The 11392-nt window shown below is 39.4% G+C and overlaps 2 protein-coding genes across 6 annotated transcripts in view; both read right to left on the bottom strand.

Annotated features, from left to right (window-relative positions):
• Positions 1 to 555: 555 nt before the first annotated feature.
• Positions 556 to 9899, bottom strand: LOC109423816 (aldehyde dehydrogenase, dimeric NADP-preferring). Of its 3 annotated transcripts, none has more exons than XM_019698861.3 (10): positions 9738 to 9899; positions 2668 to 2702; positions 2506 to 2564; positions 2006 to 2408; positions 1553 to 1947; positions 1295 to 1492; positions 1118 to 1233; positions 923 to 1058; positions 707 to 857; positions 556 to 638 (listed from the first exon to the last, which is right to left on the bottom strand). In XM_019698861.3, exons 2-10 carry the CDS (start codon positions 2680 to 2682, stop codon positions 627 to 629), a joined length of 1485 nt encoding a protein of 494 aa, XP_019554406.3. In that variant the 5' UTR covers positions 2683 to 2702; positions 9738 to 9899; the 3' UTR covers positions 556 to 626. The 3 variants fall into 3 exon arrangements, with proteins under 3 accessions (XP_019554406.3, XP_019554407.3, XP_062708136.1); XM_019698862.3 differs by having other exon boundaries at positions 556 to 635; positions 9738 to 9861; XM_062852152.1 differs by having other exon boundaries at positions 2668 to 2704; positions 9741 to 9858.
• Positions 9900 to 10160: 261 nt separating this feature from the next.
• LOC109423814 (aldehyde dehydrogenase, dimeric NADP-preferring) overlaps positions 10161 to 11392 on the bottom strand; it is a 95096-nt gene continuing 93864 nt past the window's right edge. For all 3 annotated transcript variants that reach the window (XM_029879543.2, XM_062852146.1, XM_062852147.1), the window contains exon 11: positions 10161 to 10699. In XM_029879543.2, coding sequence (XP_029735403.2) covers positions 10688 to 10699 — 12 coding nt within the window. In that variant the 3' untranslated portion in view covers positions 10161 to 10687. The remainder of the gene's footprint in view (positions 10700 to 11392) is intronic.

The raw sequence follows: 11392 nt of genomic DNA, 5'->3' as shown, positions 1-11392 counted from the left end.
CCGTACCGTCCGTAATCGATTTATGCCGCTCAGTGGCCGTCCAAAATAACTCCAACAGCACTTTTCCGATACACTTTCTTTCAAACTTGTTTCCAAATCTGCTATTCGACAGCAGTACTCGGGTGTACCCTCCGGGGGCAAGCAAACTTCTTTCACAAAACGTTCATTAAATGCCTCTTCGAACAGAGTGCATTTTTAATTCACTTTCTTCACGAAACCTGGGCCATAACCTGATAAAATCCCAGCGCAGTGATTATCTCAACCGGACAAATTACCCGTCCCGGGATTCTCGTGATACGGAAGAAAGGAATTCCACGGACTACGTTTTTACACATCTATTTACATCTACGGACTAGTACGGACTAACAAGTATGTTTATAAACAACATTCACTCATAACACACATCAGCATTTATGCTTCGTCAGCTGTCAAACTCATACGCACACATTCATGGACACTCACGAGCATCTGTCATTGTCATCTTACCAGGGGGCTGCCACTACACTATTCCAACATGAAAGTCATCATTCAAAATATGTGAGTATTTCGTTCAAACAATTTTTGTAGTATATATTTACAACTCCCTAGATACTAAAATAGCTGGAAATTTCCATACAATTAACCTCTTAGGCATCCTTCTATAAAATAAATGTATTGTTATTCAATTGAATTAAAAAGTGAACAAACTCGATTATATTATATTCACCTCTGAAATGGTTCTAACGAGCATTGCGGAAGCAACTCCGAGTCCAAACATTAGAGCGTATGGTAGTAAATTTAACGAAAAACCTTGTCTTTTCTTCAGCAACATGCTCAAGAATGACAGTTTTTTGTCGGAGTATGGAGGGTAACGTGACCTAAAACCGAAGCAGAAAGTTAGATTTCGTAATATTTTGTTCCAGGTTATGTCAACAATTCTCACGAAGCCAACTTCTCGCCAACTGGACTGAAATTCTTCACCAAGCAAGATTTTTTGTGCGTAAACGTGTCGAACCCATACTTTCCATGATAGGATCCCATTCCACTGGGGCCCACACCTCCGAACGGCAGGGTCTCAACTGAGAAAACATATTAGTTAGGAATATACTCGGATTTTTTAAATAACATTTGATGCAACCTGCAAAGTGTCCCATAGTATCGTTGACACAGATTCCACCGCAGGATGTGTTTGAAATGATCAACTCTCTGTCCGCCTGGTTTTTACTGAAAAGGTACATTGCCAATGGCTTGTCTCTGGAAGAAAAGTTCAAGAGTGAATATGGTTTCTGCAGTAACATTAATTAACTGAACTAACCGAGAATTGATGAACTGAATAGCCTCATAAGCATTCTGTACATTAACGATGGGTAAAATTGGACCAAATATCTCATCCTGCATAACCAAATCTGTGTCTTTCGCATCTACTACGATAGTTGGAGCGATGTATTTGTCATTGGCATCAGTCTCTCCACCAATTGCTACATTTGCCCCCTGCAGCATGGCACTCAAACGCCTAACATTAGTATAGGGATAAATCGTTACCAAACGAACTCCATTTCAATATCCAACTTACTTAAAATGTTGCTCATTGATGATGCGACTTAAATCTGGACTTTGTCGGGGATTCTCTCCGTACCATTCTTTTAGAACTGAGGTAGCCTCTTGCAGGAACTTATTCTGGACATCCTTCGTACAAAGAACATAATCCGGAGCAATGCAAGTTTGACCTACATTGACAAATTTGCCCCACAGAATTCGTCTGGTGGCAATAGGAATATCTGCTGAACTGTCCAAGTAGCACGGACTCTTGCCTCCCAGCTCAAGTGTACACGGTGTCAGGCTTTCGGAGCATGCCTGGTGAATAATCTTACCAACCCGACCTGATCCAGTGTAGAAGACGTGATCAAACTTCTGTTTTAAAATCTCCGAAGTTTCCTTTACTCCGCCTTCTATTACCCGATAGCACTCCTAGAATTAATAAGCATGTTTAAATTCCAATCACCAACACGCAGTTTGAATACTCTACCTGATCCAAATATTTTGGAATGGTCTCAGCTATGAACTTTGACGTAGCTGGAGCCACTTCGCTGGGCTTGATCAGGACGCAGTTACCTGCAGCCATAGCAGCAGCCACCGGCACTAGTGTCACTTGCAGAGGATAGTTCCACGCGCCGATGACCAACACAACTCCGTACGGATCATTGTAAATCTTGACTTCGTCCATCATGTTCACGAAAGTCTTCTTCGGTTTCTCTGGCTTGGCCCAGTCACGAAGGTTGAATATGATGCTGCGCAGATCGTTTATCATGTAGTCAATTTCCATCAGATAGGCCTCCTGCTTGTGCTTCCGAAGGTCCTGAGCCAAAACTCTTGCCATTTTGTCATGGTTCTCTTCGTACATTCGCAGTAAATTCTTGAGTTGTTTCTCCCTTGAAAAGATATAAAATGTTAAACGATGCTCGGTTGTTCATATATTAGGTATGCATTGTGTTAAAATTAATTTTCAATTAAAATGCTACATCTTACCTAAATTCGACATTTCTAGTTTTTCCTGTTGCAAATGCAGTGTGAAGTTGTTGAACAGTCTGAAAACATATACAATTCCTATAAATTAATACTACTAATTCGTTGGGTGGTGATTTGTAGTGTTTAAGTACACCAATATAAAACTAAAAAAAAACTACTCACGTCTGCTATGTTCATGTTTAACAAATATACAATGTCTGAAAAAAAATAATGAAAAACGTAAATAAACTTTCACTTTGAAATAACAAACACTGGCAATGGGAGGAAAAAATGACTAAATCATCTATACAATAAAGTATCTAGTAGGGTGGGTCAAAGTTGTATTGGATTCAATCAGATCAAAGCATTTGAGGTCCTAAACAACTGTGCAAAAATTTGAGCATGACTGGTTTAGCTTACATTTTGCGCATCGCAATCATCGCAATAGAAGTTTGTATAGGATTTTACATGGGAAAACATACTTTTTGTATTTTTCTCGAAAGATGCTCAAAATTTCCCTTACAAATGTAACCGGTTATGTAAAAGTATAGCCCAGGACATGTAGAAAAACTCTGTCGAAGACCGAAAAGCGAAGCGATGTATTGGAAAAATATATACCCAATGTCTGACAAAAATTGGGATTTTATTATTGATGTTATTCCTTTACATGTTAAATGTTAAGATCCTTTAGACGATCGGCAGGTTATAACTTTTATCACGAAACTCGGATAGCTTTGCGGTCTTCGGCAAATATTTTCAGGACATCTGGGGCTGTACTTTTACAAAATCGGTTACATACTTTCAGAGTAATTTTAATATTTTATAGGAAAAATTTAAAAAATAAGTTTTAATTTCAATTTCAGTTGCGATGCGCAAAGTGTAGGCATTCATGTGACCAACAATTTTTTGCGAAGGCACTTACTCATGTATGTTAAAATCAGGATTTTTGTCATGTTTATATCGTTTGTAACCACAACTTTGCTGATTTTCTGTTACAATGGCTTTTTTACGGCTGGCTCGTAGGGCCTGACACCAACCCCCTACTTTCCGGAGGATCATAGTGCCATAGATGCCAGATTATTTTTGTCAAAAATCTGTATCAATACAGATTTTTCTGTATCGCCGTATTTGAGCATACAGTAGAAACCGAGAGTACTAGATTTCAATATAAACTACAAACTACTAACAGTACTTTTACGGTTTTTAATTTTAACTTGTATTTATTTCTCTGAAACATGTGTGAAAATGCACATATTTTCATAAATTCTTCTGAGTTTCAGCAGAAATTTACAAATTTTTCATTCAATTTATTGAAAATAACTACAATTTTTGCACATTTTATACTTTCTGTAGAAATCTGTATCATATTTTAAAAATCTGTATATTTCTGTACTCTGTTTCTTGTCTGTATGGAAGGTCAAAAATCTGTATAATACAGAAAAATCTGTATGTCTGGCATCTCTGCATAGTGCACAGTTGAGCTTGGAGTCTTCCCTGGCAATCGGACGGTTTTGGAGGAGAAGGACGCAGCGCGGGCGGTAATGCTGCAGCAAGGGACCCGACAGAACGTGGAACGTTACAAACAGAAGCGGAAACAACAGACCCGCCTCTTTCGGGAGAAAAAGCGCCGCCTGGAAGAATAATTGAAACTGCTGTTCCGTTCCCAAGAAACACGGAAGCTCTACCAGAAGCTCAACGCATCCCGCATCGGCTTCATGCCGCGAGCCAAAACGTGCAGGGATAAGGACGGAGGCCTCTTGACGGACAGGCGTGAGGTGATCGAAAGGTGGAAGCAGCCTGTAACGGAGGAAACGACGACACCAGTGCAGCGGAGGATGGAAATGAACCAATTTCCACGCTAAGGGAAGTTAAGGATGCCGTTCATGAGCTCAGAACTAACAAAGCTGCTGGTAAGGATGGTATCGCAGCTGAACTCATCAAGATGGGCCCAGAAAAGTAGGCCACCTGTCTGCACCGGCTGATAGTCAGGATCTGGGAAACCGAACAGCTAACGGAGGAGTGGAAGGAAGGGGTAATCTGCCCTATTCACAAGAAAGACGACCATTTGGAATGTGAGAACTTCAGAGCGATCACTATTTTGAATGCTGCCTACAAAGTGCTATCCCAGATTATCTTCCGTCGTCTGTGACCTAAAACGAATGAGTTCGTGGGAAGTTATCATGCTGGCTTCATCGACGGCCAGTCGACCGCGGACCAGATCTTCACCGTACGGCAAATCCTCCAGAAATGCCGTGAATATACGGCCACAACGCATAACCTATTCATCGACTTCAAAGCGGCATAAGACAGTATCGACCGTACAGAGCTATGGAAAATCATGGACGATAACGGCTTTCCTGGGAAGCTGACTAGACTGATTAAAGCAACGATGGACGGTGTGCAAAACTGCTTGAGGGTTTCGCGTGAACTATCCAGTTCATTCGAATCTCGCCGGGGACTGCGACAAGGTGATGGCCTCTCATGCCTACTCTTCAACATTGCTATGGAAGGTGTGATGCGACGAGCCGGGCTCAACAGCCGGGGAACGGTTTTTACAAAATCCCGTCAATTTGTGTGCTTTGCGGACGACATGGACATTATCGCCAGAACATTTGGAACGGTGGTAGAGCTGTACACCCGCCGGAAACGCGAAGCAGCAAATGTCAGACTGGTGATGAATGCCTCAAAAACAAAGTACATGCTGGTAGGCGGAACCGAACACGACCGAATCCGTCTGGGTAGTAATGTAACGTTAGACGGGGATACTTTCGAGGTGGTGAAGGAATTCGTCTACCTTGGATCCTTACTGACGGCTGACAACAACGTGAATCGTGAAATTCGAAGGCACATCATCAGCGGAAGCCGAGCCTACTACGGGTTCCAGAAGAAGCTGCGGTCTTAAAATATTCACCCACGCACCAAATACACCATGTACTAAACGCTAATAAGACCGGTGGTCCTCTACGGACACGAGACATGGACCATGCTCGAGGAGGACCTGCAAGCACTCGGAGTTTTCAAGCGACGCGTGTTAAGGACGATCTTCGGCGGTGTGCAGGAGAACGGTGTGTGGCGGAGAAGGATGAACCACGAGCATGCAGCGAGCTTACGGCGAACCCAACATCCAGAAGGTGGCCAAAGCCGGAAGGATACGATGGGCAGGGCATGTTGAAAGAATTCTGGACATCAAACCTGCAAAGTTGGTGTTCGCGACAGATCCGGTTGGCACTAGAAGGCATGGAGCGCAGAGAGCAGGTGGAGCATTGGGCGCGACCAAAGATGGAGAGCGGCAGCCACGAACCGAAATATTGTTGATTCAGTTTTATCTTGAATTTGATGTAATACTATACAGGGTGCGTGCGGTAATTTTGCACTAACCTTCAAACAGGAATATTTCATCAAAGGGTTGCAATAAAAATATAAATCCCACATCATCAAATGCACCATATTTCTAGTGAACTGTGAAAAATATAAAACCATTAATAATCAAAAACGTGGTGGTATGAGAAAATATTTTCGGATCCTATGTTTTACACTAGCGCGCCCAATAATATTTCGGGTTCTACTATTTGTTGTGTAAATAAGACGAAATCAGTAAAATGTAATGTGTAAAAGCCCGATAATGATACACGAGACGTAATGATACAGATATGCTTCAAAAATTATAATTTAAATATTTTTGACGTGGTGATTTTAACACATTATCAAATAGCATCAATAAAAACTGGTTCTTTTTTCGATACACTAAGTCTAGGGTACAACTTTTTTTAGCAAGCATCGGATCACTTAGCGGTCTTCAACAAAGATGTTCCGCATAGAATTCCCTATAATAATACTAAAAATAAGGGTTATTGAACGTTTCCAGTGCCATCTAGTGGCAGAAAATAAAAACTATGCTATTTCTGCACATATTTGTACCAGTTTTACCATATAAACCTCAGACTAGTCGAGCGATACCTAAGACCTTATCAATTCAGCTCAAATATGTGCTGTAGCTTATGGGAGTCTAAAACAGCAAATTGAGGTGGTCAGACTTAGAATATTTTAGTTTTAAAATTTCTCATAAATTTTTGAGCAGCCCTATTAGAATACCATTGCTCAAATTAGAATTTCCGACTTCTTCCAGTTATTTCTCCGCTATCTTCCATTCCAGCGATGTAGTTTTTTGTAGGTAACAAGCTTATGGAATCCCCCAACTACACTGAAAAAATCAGCTTCATAGCGTTCTTGACAGCTGAGAAAATGCAGATAGTATGCAGCTGTTCCATATATTTATACTTAAGTTGTTAGCATTTTCGTCTTCTAGAAACCTCTTTTTCAAATATATGGGATATTTTTTGAACGGCACACATAACGATGATACCATTGGAGTTCCTCGTACAAAAAAATTCTAGTTTTACCTAAAATAACACAATTGTTAACCAAAATATAGAGAACAACACTAAAACGGACTTGCAGCGGTTCTCAGGATCTTTCAAAAAAGGTTATCGATATTAGGACCACTTTTTTCTTCCTAAATCATTGAAATAATCACAATTGTTCGCGAGAAAATCATTTAGTATAGATCTATTGTCGAATTATTTTTAAAACGTGTTTTATGATTACGATATGATTTAGTGCAAAAATATCGCACGCACCCTGTAAATAAATGAATTAAATAAACCGCAATTTTATAGGGCACTGCACTGTTTTGATTTTGTACACGGAGAAACAAAAGTACCCAAAACTGAGTTCAATCCACCCAACTTCGAGGTTGCGTGCGGGAAGCCAATTTTGAGTTGATAGAGTTGATGTTGAGGTAGGTAGTTTGCATTTAGGCGTATTCGGCCAAAGTACCTAAAGTCGAAGTTTTTTTTACTCAACCGTCAGTTAAATTTACTCAACTTTCGGTTCTATGTCACTTACTCAATTTTGGCTTTCCGCATCGAACTCTCAAAGTTGGGTTGTTTTGCTATTCACTCTTTGACAACAACAAAGAGAGCGAATGAAAGAGGATGCAAAAAAGAACTCAAAAGTGAGTTTAAAAATACTCAAATTTGGGTTTTCTTGTTTTTCAGTGTATGGGATTTTGACGTTTCGTGGCCTTGTTGTTTACAAAATTTCTGTAAGAGTGAAATAGAAGGAGATAATTTCATGCACTGCCCTATAGGTGGTTCTCAGAGCTACCCTGCCTACTGCGTTCTACTGAAAAACATCTTTCGACGACAATCGTGGAGATGCAGAGGTATACTCGAGTTGTAGTAATAATATTTGTTTACCTTTATGTCGGATAAAACAACTTTGCACTATCGATGTTTGTAAAGATTCGGTTGGTGCAAGAAGGCAAGAAGCGCAGCGCAGTGGGCAAGATGGATGGACCAGGTAGATCGTGATCTAGGGGCATCAGGCGGGATCGACAATGCATGGGGAGCGGCAGTCGCAAACTGAGTATTGTATTGTGGCACACCATTGTAGATTATGTGTTAATTTTAGTGTGATGTAGTGCAAATAAATGTATGTATAATTAGGTATTAACCTGATTGAAAAAAAAAACGTTTTTGCTCCACACCGCTTAATTGACTTGTAAAGGTGCCATTAGACTGTTTGTCATTATGACAAATATTTGCCATTGAAGTCCTACATTTATACCAGGTTGCTATGATTCACGTTGTGTTGGTCATTTGTTGGGCTTGTTTGGCCAAATATTTGTCACGTCTAATGGGACCTTAAGTAGATTCTTTGCCTTCACTCAAAATTTGAGCTCATTTGGTTGAAAATTGAGATTGCACAAGCCCTTCAAAGTTTGTATGGGAATTACTATGGGAAAACGATGTTTTTCATTCAATCAACCGTAGCAATTCCCCGGCTTTAGGACATTTCCACGAATTCCATTACCCTGAATTCCATTACCCCGAATGACATTACCCCGAATTCCATTACCCCGAATGATCCATTACCCCGAATGACCCATTTCCCCGAATGACCCAATATCCGAATTATTTATCCACAAACCTACCTCGAGACCCGCCATAAGTAGTTAACGGTACACTAAGTGTTTCACCACATTTCAACAAAAAATTTCCTTCTTTGAGCATATGATGTTCTTTCTGACCTTACTACCAAAGAACTTTCATTCAAGGACACTCTACTATGCGGCCATCACTTATGTATCCTTCTTTCAAACAAAGGCTATTCTTTCTAATAATTAATTTAAGCACTTTGTTGGCGTCGCAAATGTTATTATTTTTATCAGAGATTTTTCCTTCTTTTAATCATAGGCTGTTCTTTCAAGTTATACTGTTATATGGAAGAGTGACATGATCACATTAGTTTATTTCTTTCATCCGTATGATCCGAAACCAATTGTTAAGTAGAGATTTTTCCTTCTTTTGGTTATTGCCTGTTCTTTTAATCATACTGGTCAGAGGATTCACGCACCAGGAGCCCAGGAGCTTCATATGCTTAGGTATTCTCGCCGCAAAAAAAGGCAGAATAAAGTTTTATCGACCAAGCTAGTTCGTTCCGGGATGAGCGTCATGATTTTCCTTCTTATTGGAAAATACGAAATTTATAATTCAGAAAAAAATATTCGGGGTAATGGGTCATTCGGGGTAATGTCATTCGGGGTAGTGGAATTCGGGGAAATGTCACGGAGTCCAATTCCCCAAGTACCCTAGAGAGTTAGATCCCGGGTATCACATTATTAGGCTTTAAATACAAAGTGTTTGGTCATCTTCGCTGATGCTAAGAGCATAAAGGTTTTCATCTTAAAATATTATTGAACAACTACAAATCTATCTCGCAATAGCCAATAAACCGGGTTTGCTTGTCTCAGAACATAACAATAAAAGCGTGGTCCAGAGTCCATCACTGATATCGTTTTGCAGTTCATCTGCTAATCAAGCTTACGCCCTGACATCGTTAATCGTAAATAAACCTTATCTCAGCACATACGATTTTCGAAATTATCGATAAGAGAAAATTTACATTCATGTTTCCTAGGTAACACACGAAGGAAATTTGGCACTAGAACATCACTAAAATATGATTTGGACCTTATCATGCATAAAAAACTATTAGTGGTTTGTTTTAAGTACAGAAAGCAAATACAGAGTCTGTTCGGTGTTGTTTCTGTTAGAATATACACAAAAAGTTTAAGTTTAAATTATGATATGGTAAAACTGTGAGACATTTGAAATCACATTGAAGGAGGGAAATAATACAATGAAATTACTAATACAATTTTTCTTACTCGTTGATGAACAACGACTTACCTTTTTTTTGAAATCCCAAAAATAGATGAAATCTTTAGACTTCACTTACTACTATCACCACGGCTTCCAAAAACAATACTGAGTCTTCGATTTAATTGATCGCACCTACTCACTTCAGAACAGCAGCAGCAAATATTCGGCTGTATAAATTGTTTGTCAGCGTGCGATAAGACTACTGACTGGTCGGCTGATAGCGATTAAGAGAGAAAATATTTGTATTGGCCTGTGCTGAAGCAGTGAACACCAAGCAAGCGTGAATTTCATTCGATGACTGAGCTAAATGTTTACGTTCGTTCTAAGAAATATCAGTTACAAACCTATAATATCGACAACGATAACGTTAGTTGTATTTCTCACACTTCACATTTCAGATGCACAATCGTTATAAGGTATTTCTTTCGATAATAAATACATGGATTACTTTTATCTTTATGACATATTTATTTTTTATCAAAGCTGAGATTATAAAAATTACCTTTAACAAACAAATAACATTTATATTTTCCCTTCACGATTTCAAATGATGACCATTACTTTTTTGGCATTTTTATTACCTCTTCATTCTAGATACGCAAAGCTATTTGATGCCGAATTGTAAGAGTCATGATGAAGTAGCATCGCTCCTCTAACTGATTATGAAAATAATTAAAACTTAGCCTGTATTAATCCCGCTTGTGAACATTAAAATAGTTGAGTATGTGCTTAAGTCATTGAAATTTGAAACTACTACTACTAGTATGTACCACTGAAACCTATACCCATTTGTATGAAATAGCAGTAATCAAGAGGGATCTATCACAAATGTTTCACGGGAATGAAACATCATCTGTTCAATAACTGTACACATACACCCTGCACGTTCTAAAGCATAGTTTTATGGTATTTGCAGTCTCTTTGTGGGGTCGACAGTCTACACTGTTCCTTGAGTGGTAAAACGTGCGTAAATTGATCTAGTCGTCGTCCTGAAAATAAACAATAATGTCTGTTAATATTTTGTACTCAATCCAGAAAAAAAAAATTTTTCTCGTAATAGTTCTTGATAATTCGGATAAATGTACGACTCGTGCTCAAAAAACATCATTTCGCAACTTGTTGCATGAATAACAATTATGCAACTCAGTGTCATAATTTATCTTTTAAATAACTCATTTAGGTATCATAATGATCAATTTCTCTGAACTGATTCACAATGCAACTGAAATGAGTTGCATAATGAAAAATAGTTACAAAATGTTCATTATACAACTCTGGCTAAAGTCTACACTCCAAACAAAATTCCAATTTTTTGTATGGACGAAAGTCTGCGAGGGGGGAGGGGGGTCTGAGATGGCCAAAACTTGGGTTATGTGGTTTATGAACAGCTCCAAAGCGTCCGTTCACCAAGGAAGTGCGGCTTAAGCAGCATCTGTTGTGGCATCCAACGGCTGAGTATGAAGTGCTCCTCCACTGGAAGTTTTACCTGACTGCCCCTCAACGGTGGATAGGGGACCTTAGGCCAACAACCTACTGTCCTCGAATATCTGCAAACTACTAAAAAAAAAACTACAGAGAAAGGTTGGCCCCATAAGTCAGGGTGGCCACCCAGTCGGGAATTTCGGGAAAACCGGGAAAAGCTCGGGAATTTGAAATCACCGGGAAAAAGTCGGGAAAACCTC

This window comes from Aedes albopictus, chromosome 2 (assembly GCF_035046485.1).
Source record: "Aedes albopictus strain Foshan chromosome 2, AalbF5, whole genome shotgun sequence".
NCBI lineage: Eukaryota > Metazoa > Arthropoda > Insecta > Diptera > Culicidae > Aedes > Aedes albopictus.
Note: the sequence above shows the minus strand (reverse complement) of the source record. Positions and strands in the feature narration are given on the sequence as shown.

What these genes read in the sequence shown, in the direction of transcription:
- LOC109423816 (XM_019698861.3), bottom strand. An exon ending in TTCCAAAATATTTGGATCAG is followed by an intron (nt 1,948 to 2,005) that starts GTAGAGTATTCA and finishes TATTAATTCTAG; the next exon opens with GAGTGCTATCGGGTAATAGA. An exon ending in TACTATGGGACACTTTGCAG is followed by an intron (nt 1,059 to 1,117) that starts GTTGCATCAAAT and finishes ATGTTTTCTCAG; the next exon opens with TTGAGACCCTGCCGTTCGGA.